Source organism: Perognathus longimembris, chromosome 7 (assembly GCF_023159225.1).
Source record: "Perognathus longimembris pacificus isolate PPM17 chromosome 7, ASM2315922v1, whole genome shotgun sequence".
NCBI classification, from domain to species: Eukaryota; Metazoa; Chordata; class Mammalia; order Rodentia; family Heteromyidae; genus Perognathus; species Perognathus longimembris.
The window spans coordinates 11,495,119-11,516,501 of NC_063167.1; the positions used below are offsets into that span (position 1 = coordinate 11,495,119).

At 52.6% G+C, this 21,383-nt stretch overlaps 1 protein-coding gene across 3 annotated transcripts in view; it reads right to left on the reverse strand.

Moving 5' to 3' along the window:
• Capzb (capping actin protein of muscle Z-line subunit beta) overlaps positions 1 to 21,383 on the reverse strand; it is a 110,160-nt gene that overhangs the window by 27,533 nt on the left and 61,244 nt on the right. For all 3 annotated transcript variants that reach the window (XM_048350369.1, XM_048350370.1, XM_048350368.1), the window contains exon 3: positions 3,141 to 3,262. In XM_048350369.1, the coding sequence (XP_048206326.1) occupies positions 3,141 to 3,262 (122 nt within the window). The remainder of the gene's footprint in view (positions 1 to 3,140; positions 3,263 to 21,383) is intronic.

Genomic DNA, 21,383 nt, shown 5'->3' on the forward strand with positions numbered 1-21,383 from the left:
CCAGGCCTGAGTAAAAACAAACCCACACCTGACCAAGGCCTGTCACTAGATCTGATTGGGATGCGGGGTGCAGCTGAAAGGGGGCAGACCTGTGGCCGCGATTCTCATGTAAGTGGGCTGGTTCTCTACTGGGGCAAAGCTGCAGAGGCAGAAGCCCGAGTACCACCTTCAATGCCTGCCTCCCCACTGTGGCTTCTTCTGAGATTCTTGGGCCCACTGGGTCCCACGGTCCCTGGCCTGGGTGGAAGACCCACCCCAACTGGCTCTTATTTAAAGGCCACCTGCTGAGACACAAGAGCCCATCCTCTGGCAGACTCTCTTGGCCTGGAATTTCCAAGAAGCCTGTAACTCACATTTCTCCTGGCTCACAGGCAACAGACAGCATTTCAAGCCACTAGTCCTGGAGCCAGGGTAATTTTAGCTGGGGGAAAAATCCTAACATTACCCAGAATATTCTTCGTGGAAGGGGCACTCAGAACACATTTAAGAGCTTAAATGGAGGCCATTTGAGAAAAGACAGATGGACAGGAACGCTTAGATTTCAAAAGTCAGGCTTTCATTTCCCCAGAAGGCCTTTTGTTTCAGCTAACAGGTCTCCAGCCGTGCTGCTGGCAACCGTCACGCCATAAGGATCTTATTTAAGCCAACGATCAAACACAGGATGGAAATGTGTGGAGAAAATCAGAAGACCTTGAAGTCTCAGATCCACAAGGGGAGAGGAAAGACAAGCTTTCTGCGTGCTGGTCACGCTCCTCTTCAAAGCTCCCCGAGCCTCTGGGGCCCCCCTGGCATCTCAGGAGGGCAGGCAGGGCACACAGGGCACCCTGGCTTGAGGCCCCCGGGAGCCAGACATGGGCACAACCCCATTCTTCTTCCACAGCCTCCTGTAGAACGGCTGGACTGAATGGAGCTTGCTAGCAGTGTGGATGGGGGGATAATGCTGACTGAGCACAACTCCATTTCCAGATCCCTCTTCCGGGAAGCCCTCTGAGGCCACTCTCGGCAGCCAGGCACGTCCTGGCCTGTCAAGGGGCATTTCTCTCAGAGGTTCTGGAGCCTCCGGAGGAGGACCACACCCACTGGCAACTTGACCTGCCCAGTGGTATCACCAGCCAGCACCTCTGCTTAGACCTAAAGAATACTTCAATCTTAAAGCATCCCCAAACCAGGAACTCCCTGAGGGACCACCCCCCCGCTTCCATCAATGGCCCTAAGTCCGGCAATCACCCACCATACCCGTCTCAAACACACTCCACCCCTGGCACATCTGCTGGCATGCACCCCATTTCTACTCTCTGCTCTATTATTGCCCACCTAACTTCTCCTGGCAGCAGGAAAAAATATCATTCTAATACAACAGTGTTCTCATCTCTCAAAAAAAAAAAAAAAGTCACTGGGGCTGGGAATGTGGCTTAGAGGTAGAGTGCTTGCCTAGCATGTATGAAGCCCTGGGTTCCATTCCTCAGCACCACATAAACAAAATAGCCAGAAGTGGCGCTATGGCTCAAGTGGTAGAGTGCTAGCTTTGAACAAAAGGAAGCCAGGGACAGTGCTCAGGCCCTGAGTTCAAGCCCCAGGACTGGCAAAAAAAAAAAAAAAGTCACTATTTGCAGGGCACTTGTGGCTCATGTCTGTAATCCTAGCTACTCAGGAGGCTGAGGTCTGAGGATTGTGATTTGAAGCCAGCCCCATAGAAAAGTCCTTGTGAGACTCTTATCTCCAATTAACCACTCAAAAACAGGAAGTAGCTCTGTGGCTTAAGTGGTAAAGTGTTATCCTTGAGCACAAAGATGCTCAGGGACAGTGCCCAAGGCCTGAGTTTAAGTCCCATGACCGACACACAAAAAAGTCACTATTTAAGCTGGGCACTGGTGGTTCACACCTATAGTCCTAGCTACTCAGGTCTTAGCTACTCAGGAGGCTGAGATTGAAGGATCCCAGCCCGAAGTCAGCCTGGGCCATGAAACTCTTACTTCCAATTAGTTAGAAGTGGGGTTGTTGCTCAAGTAGTAGAGTAATACCTTGAGCAAAAAAGCTAAGGAATAGCACCCAGGTCCTAAAGTTTAAGTCCCAGTACTAGAGCACACACATACGTGTGCACGCATGCTCACACAGTCACAATTAAACCTTTAAAATATGTGGTGAGCTCTGGGCTGCGCTGTCCAGCTCGCCCTATGTGCCATGTCTTTAATTCACTCCAGGAAGCCTTCACCGGGCCTTCAAGACTCTGGTATGCTTTCCCTGCCGGGCTTTTGGCTTCATCCTCTTAACACACCTGAACACCAGCAAGCTCATTTCCCCTAAGGGGCTTAATTTAAGCCCAGAAAACTCTTCCCTCCAACCTGTACAGGACTTAACTTTTGCATTCTGAAGGACACTTGGGAAGGTCTTCTGGGTCTATATCTTCCTCTGCCTATACTCGGCTCCTTTCACAAACTATTTTATTTATGGACGTGCTTATGATGGCCGGCTCCCCCCCGCCTTGAACTACAGACGAACAGAAGAGACCTCAACAGTGCCCAGTTCATAGCACATGCTTACGGCAAGACTGCTTCTGGGCATGGCTGCTGTCACCCCTGTGTTGCTGTCCAGCAAGCCCAAGGCCCTGAGTTCAGCCCCTACTACTTTCTCTCTTCCCACAAAAATCTTAGCTCAGACATCACTTTCAGGAATTACCTTGAAATAACCCCCACCTGCAACCGTGTTACCTGCAAGCCCTGTGCCAGTGGTGCCAGGATCTCATAGCTAGATCATCACCCAGGCAAGGACTAATGTCAACGAGTACTCAAGAGGTGCACAGAGGCAGACAGAGCCGGGTGGAGGCCCCCTCCCTGGATGCAGAATCCCCACCGCAGGCACAGGCTGTGCTTTGCCCTTTGCAGGACCATACACGTGGCAAAGGAGCAGCCATCTGCTAATGGAGTCCCTCCCTCTCCGTTAAGATCCACGAGGACTCCATCACCAATGCTAAGGGAAGCACTCCCCAAACACCTGCAGGCTAGCTGGGTGACCGGTAGAGGAGGAGGAGAAAAGGACAAACAGAAAGATGGGCGAGTGGAATGTTGGTCCGTCCAAGTCATAAGGGTGTTTGTGTCACCTCGGTAATGGCTGGCATGGGAGCGTCCCAGGCATGAGCTCACCTATATGAGTCCCCATCTCTGTTGTAGTCACACAACAGGTAATCCTTGCCCACCACCTTGTCTCTGGCAATTTTCAGTGGCTGGTCAACAGAAGACAGGAGATCTTCACACAGACTGGGGACCTGGCAGGAGGAAAAGAGCAGGTAGAAATGTGGTTAAAACAACACCTCAGATTCCGGTTCAGGCATCTGAATGGCGGGCAGTATATCTGACATCTGGCCCTTGGTGCCTTGCCAAAATCATGGGCTTGTTCTTCTTTTCCCCTAGATGTGCCCAACATCACGTGTGTGGCTCTATAAAGAAAGTTGGCTTGGGTTACGGCGAAGCGTGAGCCCCAGGCGGCTCTCACCTGGCCGCCGGGGTGGTCCAGTAAGCGTGAGGATGTATGTGCCTGCTCTTGGCCTTTGGTGGGCAAAGTACTAGCTCAAGTCCCGAGAAAAAGGCAAACATTTCAAATACATAGGAATTCAAAGAACTCAAAAGAATAACCCATCCATGCAAGAGAACTCCCACAGGCTCCCATGCCGGGTGGAGTTTCCAGCACTTTCCAGGCCTCTGGCCAAGCATGCCCAGGCTGGCTTGTAGAGTCAGCCACATTGGATGCAAAGGTAGCTGCTCACAGGCTCTCCACAGCAGAGCTGGGCTGGTTTGCCTCTGCAGTCCTGCCCCATGGCTGGGGGGTGGGCGGGGGAGGGGGGCTGAACCCCCCCGGCACACACTGCCAGTTCCAACCATGGCCCCCAAGTGAGCAGGCTGAGGCAGCCCCCTCCAAACTCAAAACATCACATTTCCACCAAAATATTCCAGAAAGGGACAGCAGCCCTCTCAACAATAGATTCCTTTGGGCTTGAGTCATTTCCACAGTCTATGCATGTGCTGGCTCTTTCTTGACTTGTGGCCTGGTTGTGGGGGTCTCAGCGTTTCATTTGCCTGGCAAGGGGCTGCCAACTTGCACCAAGCATCCTCCCCAGTGGGAAAAGGAAATTGCTTGCCAAGATGGCAATGGCTCGGCTCTTTCTAGTTCACCCTGTCCTTGGCCCTGCAACTACGAGAGAACAGTGGGAGAGGCCAGGCATGGTGCTCATGCCTGCAATGCTTGCCACAAAGGAGGTGGAGGTCAGCCTGTCATCCCAGCTATGTGGGAAGTGTCAGAGGGAGGACCGCAGGCCAGGCCAGCCCAGGAGAAAAGTGCGAGACCCGACCGGTTAGATTTAACAAAAGCAAGAAAAGGGCCAGAGATGGTAGAGTGCCTGCCTAACTGGTCCAAGGCCTGAGGTGAAACCCTAGTATTGAAAAACAAAATAAAGCCAACGGAAGAATTTACCATAAGTCTTGTGGATGGTGAGCTTGCACAGTGACTTAACTGCAAGGATAGGGCCAAGCAAAGCTGAGCCCATTCTGGGCTGCGGAAGCAGTGGACCCGGAGACAGCTCAGGTGAGGAGCAGCAGACCCCATCAAAGGCTGGCCCAGGCTGCTGGGCCAAACTTAAACCCTAGTGACTTGGAACAGCAAACGCTGTGCCGGCCAGGACAGTGGCCCCCCGTTTCTCTGGAAGGGAGGTTCAGGGCTCCACTGACTCCTCTGCTACAAAGGAGCATGGCTCACCCTCTAGAGTAGGAATTGCTGCGGTCCTCTCTCTGGAGCCTTCAAGCTGGTTTACAGGTACCCATTAGAAAGAGAGGCGGAAGGAGAAGAAAATATATTAAGACTAGGAGGAAGGCGATCAGGGATTAGAAGGTCACCAGCCACACCCTCCTAACAATGAAGGGACTGCAGCTCGACGTAAGAGTGCCGGTCTAGCAAGTGGGAAGTCCCGGGCAAACCACATTGCAGGCCAGGCATGATGTAGCCACCCACAAGCCCGCTACTCTGGAAGCAGAGGCAGGAGGATGGCAAGTGCAAGGATAGGCAAGGGAAAGAAAATTCTAAAAGAGGATGAGGGGCATGGCTCCAGTGGCAGTTCTGCCACTTGCCTGGCACACATTCCATCTCCAGTACTAGAGAAAAAAGTGATACTGCATTATCTGGGCAGCAATGGCACTGTCCTAAAGCTCCATGCTACTTAAAAGGCAGAGGGAGGAGGAGGAGGAGGACTTAAGCCCAAGACCGGCCTGTGCAGCGCAGGGAGACGCCCATCTCAGAGCAGCAGTAGCCATAGGCCAGGGCCTGGCTCTGCTCCATCCCGCTGCCTACTTCACCTCTGGTGCTGAGGCAGCTCAACACACAGTTGTTTTCGAGAAGAGATACAATGAGCTGCCCAAAGCTGCAGTTCCCAGCCAGCGTCTACGGAAGGCAGGCACAAGAGATTAAAAAGTACAGGGAGGGCTGGGAATGTGGCTTAGCGGTAGAGTGCTTGCCTAGCAAGCATGAAGCCCTGGGCTCCATTCCTGAGCACCACATACACAGAAAAAGCCAGAAATGGCTCTGTGGCTCAAGAGCTAGAGTGCTAGCCTAGAGCAAAAAGCAGCCAGGGACATTGCCCAACCCTTGAGTCCAAGCCCAGGACTGGCAACACACACACACACACACACACACACACACACACACACACACACATAAAAAAAAACAGTGAGGTCTTGCTTTGGCCCACAGCGAATCCTTCCCTACTATCTAACCCAACCCAACAGCTGATCACATGAAAGGAGATACAAATCAGAAGTTTCCGGCCACAGTGAGGTTTGTGTTCATGCCGCCATATGGTTCTACTTTGCCTCTTCCTCTTCTCCATTAGTTATTAATGTTGAAAAAAATTGCTCAACCAGAAAAAGAAACTTGAGATGAACCCTTCAGAAAAAACACAAAAGCCAGACCCGTTCAACACCGCAGATAATCTAACCACAGTGCCCTTAAGACGTGCACCCTTATACTTCAGCTTTTTTTCAAATGGCCAAATGAACACACTCCACCTTTTGATCTGCCTGTTGGCCAAGAGCCCATTACTGCAGAGATAAGAATCGAAAACAGATGAGTAATGTTGGTGAAATCACAGCTGGGAAGAGTCCCCTCCCCCTCCCCGCCCCCCCACTTTCCAGCAAGCTGGGTGCCCACGGTGCATGGTGCCCACTGGCCAGCAGGGGGCTCTGTCAACATCCTGTTCCTTCTATTTTCCTAGGTCCCAAACTTCACTCTCTAAAAGAGGCAGGTACCCGTGGCTCACACCTGTAATTCTTTTTTTTTTTTTTGGCCAGTCCTGGGCCTTGAACTCAGGGCCTGAGCACTGTCCCTGGCTTCTTTTTGCTCAAGGCTAGCACTCTGCCACTTGAGCCACAGCGCCACTTCTGGCCGTTTTCTGTATATGTGGTGCTGGGGAATCAAACCCAGGGCCTCATGTATACAAGGCAAGCACTCTTGCCACTAGGCCATATCCCCAGCCCGTCACACCTGTAATTCTAGCTACTCAATGAGGCTGAGTTCTGAGGATCAAAGCCAGCCCAGGCAGGAGAGACTCTTAGCTCCAATTAACACAAAACGCTGGAAGTGGAGCTGTGGCTCAAGTGGTAGAGAGCTGGCCCCGAGCACAAAAGCTCTGTGGAATGATGGCACCCGTGGGTGAGGAGGCCCAGGCCCAGGGAGGCTGTGGTCCAGCTCTAACAGCTCCTGAGGGTTGGGGAGGACTAGTACAGATCCTAAACCCTGTCTCAGGCTCATCATGCAGGCGAACTGTCCTGCCCTGGGACAGGGAACCAAAGCCACTCGGACAAAGGGCCTGGCCAGAGCAGACCCAAGGGAGCTTGGTGTGGGGGCTGCAGGGCTGGGCTCTCCCAGTCTGTGACTAGAGGCTCAGCACCTTTCACTGGGCAGAGTCCAACAAGGAACAGAAAGGAGTCCTTGGGCCTCCCTGCACTGGGCCCCAGCACCCAGCAGTACTCCCCCACATTCCTTCAGACCCAACCTCTGTTCTCATCAGCAATCCCTGCATCCCAGGATATTAAGATCAGCACGGGCTGTAATCCTCATTTGCGGACTATAACTTGTAAGATGTAGCATTAATCCAAACATTGTTCAAAAACACGAGTGAGCCTTAAACTGGGCACAGCAGGCTGCGGGGCTCCTGTGGGGGCTCCGGTGACTGGGGTCTGATCCAAACGAAGCTGGGCAACAGGGCCAATGCTGGAGAACCATTTTGGCCAATCAATGTTCTTTGCTAGTCAGAAATGTGATTTCACATGCCACTAACCCCAAGGAGCCTTCTCAAGAAACAATAAGTTGGGCTGGGAATGGGGCTTAGTGGGAGAGTGCTTGCCTAGCCTGCATGAAGCCCAGGGTTCCATTCCTGGGTACCATATAAAGCGGTACTAAGCCATAAAGCTAAAAGTGGTGCTCTGGCTCAAGTGGTAGAGTGCTAGCCTAGAGGATCAGGGACAGTGCCCGGGCCCTGAGTTCAAGCCCCAGGACTGGCAAAACAAAAAGGGGGGGGGGGAGAAATAAGCCTCCTCTCCATTTCCTCACCTGGGCAGGCGCCCACCAATCCTGAGATGGATAACAGAGCTCTCAGACTTGCTTTCAGCCGTTCACACTCAGGATTCAAAAGCTTCATCTTTTGCAGGCTTAAAGCCTGGAGCAAGAGGCCACAACTGCTTTGTAAAAGAAGGGCCAAGAAGGGGCAGCACAAGGAGATACAAACTAATAAAAGAGATTACCAGTCACTATGTTTGAGCACAGGCACAAGCAAGACTAGCCTCTCCCTGAAGCGACAAGCAAGCAGAGCAGCCTAATTAACTATTTCCCTGTCAGGTGTATCTCATCTCCTGGGTGGACACAAGTGACTATGCATTAAGAACTGGCCTCAGAGGACACAGCACAAGACACTAGTGCCTTCTAGTCTCCAAAGAGGCAGAAAACTCACAGGATGTAAGTGTCTGGGGGGGGGGGGTGTCAATGCTGAGGACTGCCTGCAGGCAAGGGGACTCCCCCAACTTAGCCACCTATCAGGCCTTTTCTGTCAAAGTGGGCTGCTTTAGCTCTGTTCTAGTTGATTATTCTGCTAAGACATTATCAACAAGAAAAGGAAAAGGAAATGCTTTGGGATGGGAGGATTTTTGGAATGTAAGGTGTTGTCTTAACTGGAATTAAGACACACCTCAGATTGTTCAAGAAAGCAGCTGCGGGTGTGAGTATGTTTTGAAGAGGAATTGAGACACACCTTAGATTGTTCAAGTAACAGAGCATGTGTGTTTTGAGATTGCTTATGTACTGTAAATCTTATCTCAAAGCCTGTTAATGGTTACTGTGCAAACCTGTGTACTAGATACAGCCTAACCTCTTCAAACTAGCCACTCACAAGCGGATTGGGAACCTGAGCACTGCCAATTGGAGCAGAGGGGCGGGGCCTGATGCATTGGGAATAAAAGGGGAGGGGCAGCCAGCCAGCTCTGCTTGCCAAATTTTTGGCTGACGGTGCACCCTTCTGCAGAAGTAAACTTTGCCTGGCTCAGTTCCTTTTGAGTTGGTGTCCTTATTCCTATGTGACACCCCAACATCCCTAGCCGTATCTATCCGGCCCAATGTTGGCCCCACCACCCGGAAGAAGGACCTTCCATCCCCAACTCTGCCTCGCAGGCCCCGCATTATCCTCAGAGGGTGGCCAGCCCTCCTCTTCCACACAGCTCCCCAGGGCTCCAGCGCAGAGGCCATCCCAGGTCTGGGCTGCAGCCCCTTGGAGCACGCACATCTGTAGCATCTGGCAGACCCCAAGTCTGGCCAGTGCTTATGTGTGGGTGGACGGTGGTAAAGTGTGAAAAGGGCTAGGGCTGCCCAGCTTGGCCGCCTATCTCCTGAGGCCCAGGTCTGCCTCAGCAGGAAGCAAGATCCTAGTACTTTGCTCAGCACCTCTCCAGCACAGGGCTGGGGGAGAGAGACTAACTCATGAGCTGGCATGGAGTTGGATGGAGAGATTCAAGCTCTCACGCCTACATGGGGTGCACTACTGTCCCAAAACATGTGAAAGGCTGGCCCTGCCCCTCTGGCCCCAGCGAGTTTTGCCTGGAGCCCAGCCTACAGCCGGCACAGGGGAGGGAGGCAAGTGTGGTGGGCAAGGGCCTGACATCAGACTGGGGGCATGGCTTAAGTGGTAGAGCACCTGCCTAGCAAACAGGAGATCCAGGGATCAAAGCCCAATACAACAAGAAAACAACAGCCAACAAAACACAGACAAGGCCTCTCAGTGCTGCCTTCTACGTGCTGCTTATTAAAGTATTACTGTGCTGCTATGTGGACAATGAACTATGCAACTCGTGGGCAGGGATGGGGGGGGGGAATTGAGGGAAAGCAAAGAAAGGGGTGACATTGCTCAAAAGAGAAATGTACTCATTACCTGATTTATAAAATGGTAACCCCTCTCTGTACAGCATCTTAACAATAAAGTTATGTTATTTGTTGCTAGATGCAATGCTTAAATGTATTTATTATTACTCTTTAAGATACAAATCTGGTAAAGCTACTTTATTAAGATGTAGTCGTTCTTCGAATACCATACCAACAATAAGGTCAAACACCCATAATCTCTACATAAACCCCTCTGAAGACTATACTAAGGTATACTGGAAGGAAGAAAAATAAACCATTACTGTGCTGCTTGTATTTTCCTTCTTTTTGAACTCAGTGAGGCCTTGAATTCTAGCACTTTCTTGCTTACGGCTAGTGCTGCCGCTTGAGCCATGCCTCCAGCTCAGCTTTTTGTTGGTTAGAGACTGATTTTGGTTTTGCGCAGGCAGGCTTCAAATCGTGAGCCTTCAGGCCTCGGCCTCCCAAGGAGCTGGGTCACAGGCCCGTGCCACCGGTGCCAGCCAGCTTTACTGGAGAATCACCTCAACCTAGGGACGAGCCGGCCTCTGTCCAAGGGCACGTTACTTCCCAAAGCTCTCCATCCCATCCTCCAGGGATGCAAGCACAGCAGGCCCGTCTCACCGCCCGTCACACAGCCCTTCGAGAGGCAGGCCCACTCCATCTCAGGTTGTTACTGCTTCTGGATGAGGAAAACGTGCACAGGTAGAGTAAGCCGCAGGTTGGCTAATGTGGCAGAGACAGGAGCTGGCACCAGAACACAATGAACCCCATACAATCCCCCAAGGCCAGAATTGCCCGCCGAGCCAAGGCAGCCTCCCGCCTCTTGCCTGGCAAGTAACCCAAGGGCAAAGCATCCCGGATGGAAGAAGGCGTCAGCCAACCAAATGGTGGCAGGGAAGCATTTAGCAAGACTAGGTTTTGGCACCATAAGGTCAATGTAAACTGAATTTTCTCCTAAAACCCTCCCAAGGAGAGGCCTGACAGAGGTCCTGGAAAATCAGGTTATATTTCATCATTGGGTGTGAGGGTTAGGCCTGGCTCATAAACCACATATAATCAAAACACCCATGTATAGGATGCTTTGGATATAAACTATGGAAGGGCTACCAGGGAAGTGTATACAAAATGAGGAGATGTTTAGAAGGGATGTCTTAGGAGAGAATGAACGCCACCTGAATGGGAAGCTAGCACTATGCAGGGGGAGGCTAGGGTGGACAAGACCTATTGTTCCTGACACCAACCCGAGGGGCTGGGGAGTAGGAGGCCAACAAAGAATCACAAAGCCAGGCAACAGGTGATGCAGGTGGCACAATGGATTCTGGAACCCATGAGATAGCCCAGAGTCCAGGGACTGGACAGCCTGGAGGGTGTGGCCAAAGAGGACCACCAGCTCCGCAGAGGACGGCACACCAAATCCAGCTACAAAGTCCTGGCTCTATGCATCACCAATCTCCCCAACTTCTTGGGGCCACAAGCTTCTGGACAACACAGCCTTCTAGATTCCAGGAAGACTTCTGCCTGTGTCTGGCAGGGTGGACATGGCCAGACCAGCACTAATGGGTGCTCAAAACACGCTGATGGCATGCTGGGCTAGCTACAGAATCCCACTCGATTCCTTCTGGTGGAGGGTGACAGATGATCAAGTTTGGTTGCAATTTCTTTGAGTCATCAATGGAAATGACCACAGGGCAGAGATAAATCTGTAATTCTTCTTCCTACCGCAGCTAATGAGGCCCCTTAGTGGCTGGGTCTTTCAGCTTCTGGGGCTCCCCTGTCTCTCCATTTTGTAGTAAAACTCATATAATAATCTGTGGCTCCAGATAAGCCTGCAAGGAGCTCAAAGACCAATAGAAGACCTCCGCCACACAGGGCAACACAGGAGGTGTAGAGGGGACAGGACGTTTGGAAAAGGGCTTCACTGAGCCTAGATCAGCATAAAGCTTGTTTCAGTTTGAGAATCCTATCGTATCATGTACATGCCAGTAGTGGGGCTTGAATTCAGGGCCTGGAGCTCATGTGGCTTTTCTATTCATGGCCGTTGCTCTACTGAAGGTGTTGAGCTACATACACCTCCAGTTCTGACTTTTTGGCTGGTTAATCTAAGGACCTGGAGTGTTTGCCTAGGCTGGCCTTGAACCGTGATCCTCAGATCTTAGCTTCCTAAGTAGCTAAGATTACAGGTAGGAGCCACCAGTGCTTCGCTTCTTATAGCATTTGACAGTCAATATTTAGTTGACTCATTATCTCTATCATCACCCAGGATATAGCTTTCAGAATTAATCAAAAGTTTGGAACATTATTTTGTAAAACAGCTTTCTGGGCAAGGCACTCTGTAAGCACAAACCAGCCAAGGCCCGGCCCTGCTTTCCCGCAAGCCACAGTGGGGCACAGCACAATGAATTACTCACCCCACAGGGTAGAGGGGGGTGATGGCTCATGACCACACAAGCTTCCCCCAGAGCTCTCAGGAAGTGTCTGCATCGTGTACAGAATCCCGACTCCCTCTCCTTTCTCTCTCCCTCTTGCAGGACAGCTCATGTATGCTCTGCTTCCCTCACCCCATTTCCAAAGAGAGGTCTAGATTTCCGAGGGGGAATTCCATGGGTGTTCAGAGCCCCTGCCCTGCGCTGACCTGGGCACACCATTAGCACGTGTGCATCTCAGGGAGTGGCTCAGAGGATCCAAAGCCCTGGGCTCGACCGGAGGACAGCTCCAAACACTTCTGGCCACCACCCAGGCTCCCCCGAACTGCCCGGCCTGCATTCCCGGCCTAGTTCAATGCCAGGGGAGGCAGAATGAGCATGCCACTCTCTCCTAAGTGTTTTAACTGGTCTCTAAAATCAGACATGTTCACAGGGCAGCCCAGGTGCTCCTCCCCCTGGGCTGGGCCTGCCGGCCTTGGTGAGATGGCTGGCTAAGAGCAGCCCTCAGGAAGGACAGGCTTCTCTAGGTCTGTGGGGAAGCCGCTTTCTGCATCTCACTCTAGGTCTCACAGTTCTCATTTACCAGAAGGCAGCAGCTAATGGAAAGGAACATTCACCCATCCCTTAAGGACAGACGCTGTCTGCATACTGTTCCCCGGTTTCCCATACAAGCAAGTTCTGAGTGCACGGTCAGGAACAGGGTCTTTGTGCATTCCTGGTGAGCCACAACTCCCGGCTGCAGGTGACAAGGACCGAGTCCTGATGCCGCCTACTCAGCCTGACCCTCACCTGGCTTCTTCACCTTCCTTCCCAGGGGGCTTCTGACATTCCTGGACAGCTGCCCATGCCCCAGGGGACCTGGCTTTCTTGCTCATTCTCCTCCCCAGTGGAGGCAAAAATGATGCCCTTGTTCTTTGTTCATCTAAGGGCTCTTCAGGACACTAAAGAGCAAGGTTGCCACCTTCCAATGTCATGGCCAGACTCAATGTAAAAATGAAGAGCCAGGAGCAGATTCACATTCATTCCAGAAACTTAAAACAACAATGAAACCTGCTCCAAACAGAAATGAGGTCTTCACAAACAGACTTGCTGAGTGGTGAACATTTTGGAAAGATGGAATTTTAAACATAAACATGGATGGGCAGAGACCAGTCAGAAGAGCTCCGCACACAGCCAGGAGGCCCTTTAATTGGGGGAAGATTTACAAAGCCCGGGGAGCATCAGCAAGTCTTGGGAATGGAAAGAATGTGGACACAATGGGTAGTCAGCAAGTTCAATCTGTGAGATACTCTGGCCAGGAACAATGTGTGCAGTCCTAGCCAGCCCTCGCCACCCTTCCTGCAGTCCAGAGATCCCTGTGGAGGAGGAGGAGGAGGAGCAAGAGCACCGGCTGGCCCGTGCACTCTACCTTGGTGCTTCCACAGACCACAGGCAGGAAAGCTCGTGTGTGTGTGTGTGTGTGTGTGTGTGTGTGTGTGTGTGTGTACACATACCAGGTCTTGAACTCAACGCCTTATATTCTTGCTAGGCTTTTTCAAAACACACGGCTGTGCTCTACTACCTGAGCCATACCTCCACTTCTGGTTTTGCTGGTTGGTTAGACCTAAGAGTCTAGTGGACTGTTCTGCCCTGAGTAGCTAGGTATAACCCACTGGTGCCTAACTAACCCTTCTGTGTTTTGAGGCAGAAACAGAGTTCAGGGAGAGCTAGCGAGCCAGATGTTGGTGTTGTGCTTTTTGTTCATGTGAGTTCTCACGCACAGGCAGATGGCTCTGTAATGGCACAGGAAACGATCACTACCCTCCTTCCCTCCCCCCCCCCCCCGCTCCCCCAGGGGGCCCTGCCCGTTTGACAGTACTTCTTCCTCAGTAGCCTTCAGATTCTTCCTTCCAGATGTCACAAAGTGCAATGCCATCCAGGGTGCACACTCGTTTAACTAGTAATTTCACTCTACTTCTGAAGATACCCCGTGCCTTCCCGCAGTGAGGAGGAGGCCTCAGCTCTCCTCTGCCAAGATCTAGGGGAGACAGAGATAGGGACGTACAGAAAGAGACAGCAAGAGAAAGAGCACGCGACTCGCGCTGAGTTGCCCTGGAGCGGTGGCCTCTCCACAGAGGGGCGGGGAGAGCGCCTGTGGGTGAGGCAGTGAGGCCCAGGCCCTGGCAGATCACAGGTGACACCGGCTGGCCCTGGCTAAGCCAGTCCAGATCATTCTCTGGATTCCATCCTGCTGACATGCAGTATATTCAGAGCCATAAGCAGGACAAGGGCATCGGGCTGAGGACAGCTGGCTATGCAGGGGGCCCTGCAGGCAAAAAGGCCTGCCTTGAAGCTGTCCTACAACTCCCGTGCTCTAGGGAATGGCAGAACCAATAACTGCTCAATGAGCCACTCAAGAGGCTTGAGCACACCCACACCCAGTAGGGATGGTGGGTGACCAGCACGCGGCACCCCCGGAGCCCTTGGGCCTGCCTCCTGGATCCCTAGCTGCACTTCTCCCACGTTACAGGCCCACTTAAAGCCTGCAGCATCAGGACCACAGAGATGGCGCGCTGGCATGGAGGCATTGAAGACCTGAAGACCCTGTTACTCGGAGGGCCAAGCACCCTGCCTGGTGAACCACTCCTGGCTCACGGAAGGCAGGACCTCTGGGGGTCCAAGATGTCTTCATCCGCTCATCTGGCCAGAAGGGTCATTTGGATGAGGCTGCACACACCTCCTTTTACCAGAGAAGCTGAACAGGGATGGGGAAGGTCACGTATGGGTTGCTGGCCTCTTCCTCCGCTCACCTCATGGCACAAAAACCCATACAGCAAGCTCACTGTCGCCACGCTCCTCCTCGTGACAGCAATTGGCCTGGGTCTGCACCTAGCAATGCTCATCCTCCCCCGCTGTCCTGTGAGCACCAGGGAAGTTCACAATGCTTCCACTGGACCCCGGGCAGAGGGAGCCGACCCGAGGCTTGGACCTACCTAACTCATGCCCACTTAGTTGCTGCCTCTTACACTGCCACCTGTCGGGCGCATGCCTGAGTTATTACACTCAGCTCAGGGAGGCTCCACAGCAGATGGCACAGCCTGGCAGGCCTGGAACGGAGCGGAGTCCTCTCCTCCAGAGCACGGTGTGGGATGGTAGCATGCTGCCCCATCACCACATTCACCCACCTCCGGCTGGCATAGCAGGCAGTGTGTTAGGCTCTGGGGACACAGAGCACCACCACCACCTCCCATGGGACTCAGGAGCCAGAGCCCCTCCCTGGTCCTAGGAATGCAATGTTATAGCTCATTAGGAGGAAGTGTTTTGAGCCAACTGTTTAAGTGACTCAACATAGAGGGTAGAGGCAGGGCTACTGTGAACAAGCACCTCGTGCGAGTAGGAAGCTCAGTGAGACAGGTGTAGACATGTGGGTGAGGAGGGATTAAGTGTCTGCTATACATCTCCCCCCATCTTAATAGTCCGCACACAGTGAGAGCGTGGAGAAAATCTATTTGGATGAGAGTAATCATTCCCAGCCCTGGGCAAATCTGAAGGGTTTTGTCCTGAACCACAAGTGTTATTTTAGCTTCCAGTCAATAGTAATTAAGTGTCCCAATACCTTGCAGAAAGAGGGGAGAGGGAGATTAACGGTAATTAAATCTCTTCTGCATTTGGCTCAGGACCTCTCCTCGGAGCAGCCTGCTGTCAAGATACTTAAAGCCTTCATCTGACAAAACTCCCCACCACCATCTGTAGCTTCGACTCTGGGCCCGGTGTAAAGGTTTCAATTATATCACAGGCAACAGGCCGGCCAGGGCCCAGCATCTGGAGCCGCACCGGAGCCGCTCACACCTCCTCTGCACACAGAGCACCCGGAATGTGGTCAGCGGCCACTGCGAGACTGACTTCAAGGGGCCTGGGACTTCCAGCCCCTGCCCCTGCCGGTCCCGAGGCACCTCACAGGCAGGATACGTACGTGTGTGTGTGTGTGCGCGTGCATGCGTGTGTGTGTGTGTGTGTAATGACTGATAGGCTCTCTAATGAGCCTTAATTGTGAGCTCAACAGGCCCAGGAAGGCAGCAACAGATCTGCAAAGGGGTAAACCTCCAGCAGGCCTGAGGCCAGGAACCCAAAAGAGGAAGGTAGCTGGGGCCACACTAGGAAAAGCTGCAATTCACCCTTGCTCTTCCCCCCCGCCCCCACCTTTCTCTTCCTTCATTTGTTCTGGGTTTTTTAGACTGTCTCACTAGGTAGACCACACTGGCCTCTACTTCCTGAGTGCTGGTGGGATCATAGGTATGCTTTACCTGTACCCTTCTGAAGCTCTAAAATTCCTCTCCATAAGCAATTCAGAGCCTCTAGAAGAGCCCGTCCATCCCCAGGGGCAGTGCTGCTATTTGGCGGTGGCCCCTGGGCCTGGGCAAGGGTTTCCTGTTCCATCCTATTCTAAGATGCAGTGCCAGAGGAGCTGACCCACAGTACTGACACTGGCTCAGGCACCAGGGGAAATCTACAGTAAGTGCTGTGAAGGTATCTGTATTCAGACCCAGCTGTCCACCAAGGATTGCGGTGACAAGGAGAAAGCTATTCCTGGGGCAGCCGTGGCCCAGAAGCAGGGCAGGAGGATGGGGGAGTCACTTAGGCTGGGGCTGACCCGACTCCACAATTCAGCAATGGCTGTGAGGCCGGGGCACCTATAAAGCCTCTGTCTCCCCACCTGTGAAAGAAGACCAAGATCACGGTGTGCAGTTTGATAAGCTAAGTAAGAAAGGGCTTCAAACGGTGTCTGGCATACCACCGTGATCTGACAGAAGCCATGTGAGCAGCAGACACTTTGTACACGTCTGATGCAACCTCTGAACCATGCAAGCAGCTGCGTCCGGCCACTGGCTTTATACAATTCTCCAGGTAGTGTCTTCACACTCATCTCAGCAGTGAAGAAAGTGAAGTGGAGGTAAGATGAAGCAAGGATGCAAGCCGAGGCTGACTGGGCCTCGAGGCCAAGGCATCCAGCCATCTCCCACCCAGTGCTCCTAAGTGTATACCCAAGCCCCGACCAGCAGCCTAGAACACCTGGTTAAGAATCACGCAAAGGCCTGATTCGTGAGTGTGCCCGCCCTTGTGTCTTTGGCTAACAAAGAGGGCATTATAAAAGGAACAGTTTCCAAGAAGTGAACACACTGGCTCTTCAGGAGTGGCACCTACAGGCATTTTCTGCATCAGGAGGCCCCGAAGAGCAAACAACTATGGGAAGAGGACCACTGCTGATTGGGAAAGACCCTCAGAGGAGCCTGGGGGCTCTGGGAAGGGGGGAGGACACGGAATCCAGATGACACCAGCAGTGTGAGGGGATGGGGAATGTGGGCGTCAAGAGAGACTGAAGAAGTAGTAAGGGGCAAAAGCTCAGTGGATCAGGGAAAGTGAGAGTTGCACAAGTCTGCGGACAACAGAGGGAGCCTGAAGACTGGGCCTTGGCAGGTGGCCTGGCTGAGATAAAGGAGAGGAGGTCAAATGACCTGGTGAACCTACCATGACAGCTGCTTTGTCCTTGAACAGAGTTTGCTCTGGCCACTTTCTGTGTAGCCAGCCCCCACCCTACTGCTGTAGGCAACTGTAGAATTATTCTGGGAGCAGTTCCAAAATCAGGAACAAAGCAGGAGAAGACACCTGCCACACAATCAAGAACACTAAGGCGGGAGCTGGTGGCTCCCACCTGTGATCCTAGCTGCTGAGGAGCCTGAGATCTGAGGATTGTGGTTCAAAGCCAGCCAGGGCAGGAAAGTCTGTGAGACTCTTATCTCCAATAAACTACAAATGAAAGAGCAAGAAGTGGAGCTGTGGCTCAAGTGGTAGAGGCCTAGCTTTGTGCAAAAGAAGCTCAGGGACAGTGCCGAGGCCCTGGGGTCAAGCCCCAGGACCGACCAAAAAATAAAAAAAGGACACTAGAAAGACCCAGGCCACCTGGAGCTCACCAGCCAGGGCAGGGCAGGAGTGCATGGTGTCAGACCAACCCTGACCTTTCTGGAAGCCTCTGAGCTCCTCCTCTCAGCTTTGAGGTGGGGGGCAGCTTCCCAGCTCAGGGTTCCTCCCTTGACAACAGGTCCAGGGAAAGCATGTTGGACTGTTTCTATGGCCATCTGACAGCAGCCTCATGGGAGACCTAACCTGCCCCAGATGAAATGCTCAGTCCTCGCCGCTGTGCGTGGGGGCTATGTCTCACTGTGCAGCCAAGGCTGGGGCACGGCCAGGGTGAACACAGCCCAGAAGGCTGCTTGGGCGACAGGACACAGCCTTCAGGCTGCTGGCACCTAGGGGCGAGTCAGTCAGTAAAGGAGATAGAGACATCACCTAGCATTTACGAAGCACCGCCTGCTGTGTCCCTCTTAGCACTCAACCTTCCGTGCCCCATGAATTGCATTTCCCTGCCCTCATCCTACAGATGAAAGAAACAGGGAGCGGGCATGATCTACCCAAGGTCTTGAAGCCATGGCGAACCCCAGGACAGTCTGGCCAGCCTCACTCTTTCCTGATGGTAGGCAAGGAGACTGGGCCAGGACAGTCATGGCAGGAGGCTCGGCCTGCCCGCCCCCTCCGTGTGGTCCCCACAGGGGGAAGGTACAGGATACACATCTGGGGTCAGGAGACTTTCCTGGTCAAGAATGGCTGGGAACTAAACAAGGCAATGAAGTGTATTCATAATTTGGCCCACAAGTAAGTACTTCTACATATCATGGCTTTCCTGAAGTTAAGTGTTCTTGTTTTTTATTCTGTGTCAGTCCTGGGCTTGAATCAGGGCCCAGACGCCGTCCCTTACTTAGTCTTTTCGCTGAAAGATGATGGCACTCTATACTTGAGCCACACTTCTACCTTCCGCTTTTGGTGGTTAAATGCAGGTTAAGAGACTCACTTACATACTTCCCTGCCTAGGCTGGCTCCAAACCTTGATCCTCAGATCTCAGCCTCTTGATTATAGACGTGAGCCAGGCACCAGTTATTTTATTTTATTTCATTTTATTTTGGTGGTGGTGGTGGGGGAACAGGGTCTCATTCTGTAGCCCAGAGTGGCTTCAAACTCATGATCCTCCTACCTCAGCATACTGTAGGGCTGAGGTTACAGATCTGCACAAGCATGTCCAGCTAACTATTTATTTTTCCATGCCATTCACTGAAAAATATTTTATGGGCAATGAAAGAGGGCACAGTTAAATCTAAAATGAGACAAAAAATAATTCCTATTTTGTAGCTTGTAATGTCTGAAAACTCACAGAAATGTGCTGGGTGGTTGACTTAAAGGTGATGGGAGATGGTGGACTTCAGGTTATCAGTTTTTACCGTCCAGGCCGACTTTGCAGGAGCTGGTTCATCTCCCTTGCTCCTTTTTCTGACCCCAAGGCTGGTGGACACAGGTTCAGTTTTTGCTGTCCAGGAAGACTTTGCAGTTCATCTTCCTTGCTCCTTTTTCTTTTGCCCGTGCCAGGATCTAGCGCTTGCTCACTCAGCTTACTTCCTCCTCAGCTGGTGCTCTGCCACTTGGACCTCACCTCCAGCCCCTCACTTCCTCCTCAATGGCATCAAATGAGGGGCTGCTACACACCACAGGATTCACTGAATAGCAAAGAGTTCCAGCCACATTGATGGGGAACAGGCAGGTGAGGGCACCTCCAGAAGCCCCACTTCTTCCCAAGCAGACCTCACCATTTCTTCTTGGTCTGTACAGGTAACAAGCTACCACCTGGACACAACCCTGAGGCTGCAGCACAGGGTGACAACAGGGGCACCATCCTCAGGAAAGCAGTGCTGGCAGGGGCCACGGGCCAGCTCAGCACCTACAAAGCCCATGGTCTGTTCTCTGGCTCTCCAGCCTGACTCACAACAGCTGCAGTCATTCAGAAAGCCGGACGCTGGCATGCAAAGGCTCACCACAACTTTCCAAGGATGGAGTTCATTAAATGCTGCTGGAGGCCTTTGGCTGGAATGCTTCCCCGCCCCAGAAAGGGGGCCTGCAGCAGTGTGGCCCGCAGGAAAGCTTAGAATATGCTCAGAAACGTCGGTGTAAGCAGACTGCAAGGGTTGGTGGCCATGGCCACCGACTCTCCATTCCGTGCTCCAGCCCTACAGACTGAATCAGCCCCCGTGGAGCCAACTTCCTGGGAGGATAGAGGCCAGACATACAGCCCCAGGCAACATCCCTAGGGGATCAGAGAACAGGGTCCAGCAGGCCTCTCCTTGCTTGGCAGGACTCCAGAGCAAGCTGGAATCACTCAGTTCTGCCGCTCCGAAGACTCCTCTCTCCAGAGCTTATTCACTGGGGAATGACCAGTGGTCTGAGAAAATCCAACTGAAATCATGCTTTACAGAGATCAAGCTGTGGAACCCCTGCCTCCTCTCTACGGACGGGGAGCCGGGGATAAAGGCTGCACTGCTTCCCAGGCACACGGCTGGCACACGGCACCTGATCTCACAGGCGAGGGCCACTGCTGACTCAGCCCCATCCACTTCCTGTGGACTCCCCTACTTACTCTGAGGGCGCGGTATCTTAGGCATGTCTTTGAAATACAGGAGGAAGAGTGCTGGTTACAGACTCTTAAATGGCAACACTAAGGAAGAAACGTGTAACAAGAAAGTCGAATCATTCCAGAACACTGCTCCTGGCCCTCAGGATTCCCAAGGGCAGGGGTGGTGACCTCGCACACCTTCACTGCTTGGGAACAAAACTGAATTTTCTGTTTCACTCCACACAGCTGACACTGGAGAAATAAATTCCAGACTTAACTATTAAAGAGACTAAAGACTGAATAACAGCACTATGCTATTCTGCTAACCGGATCACATAGGTGAGGGAGCAGGCTCATCCACCGCAGCCTCCACTCACTCAGAGGCCGAGACCGGAATGGCGCCAGGGTCCCGGTGCACTCTAGCCCTGGGCTGCCCCATCCCATTCCCCGCGGGCCACTCAGGCGCCTGGCGTGAGATGTTCAAAGTACAGACGCTGCTGAGGCTGACGGTGCAACGCCCTGTGCCCAGCTGGCCCTTTCTATTTCTGGAGGGCCACTTGGGCTGCTCAAAGGAGGAGAGTGCTGCAATGAAAACCACCCAGATCAGCAAGGCACTGGGAAGCCATCGAGATGCCTGTGCACCTCCGCCGGGGCCTGGCCAGGCTGGCAGGCAGCTCTCCCAGCCCTGAAGCCTTTCCTGAGCGTGGGGAAACTTTGGGGACACCCAAGTGCCCAGCCTTTGGGTAATCACAGGAAAGCAGGAAGAGACCTAACTAAAAGATGAAGTGACCAATGCTTGCAGACAGAGTTTCTTGCTTTATTAAATAGGTTCAGGACTATTTTTTGATGTGCTCTTTAAAAGGCAAAGGATGGATGGCCCGTTGGGTGCCAGTCTGCAGAAACTCCTTCCTCAGCTTAGGGCTCAACATATACCCAAGCTGGGAAGTTTCAACCAGAGCTGCCAGTGGTGTGCAAGTAAGGACAGAGAAGGTCAAAGTTCAGGAAGCCAAGTGAGAATCCTGACATCACATGGTTTTTGGCCCACATGCACATGTGGCTATTT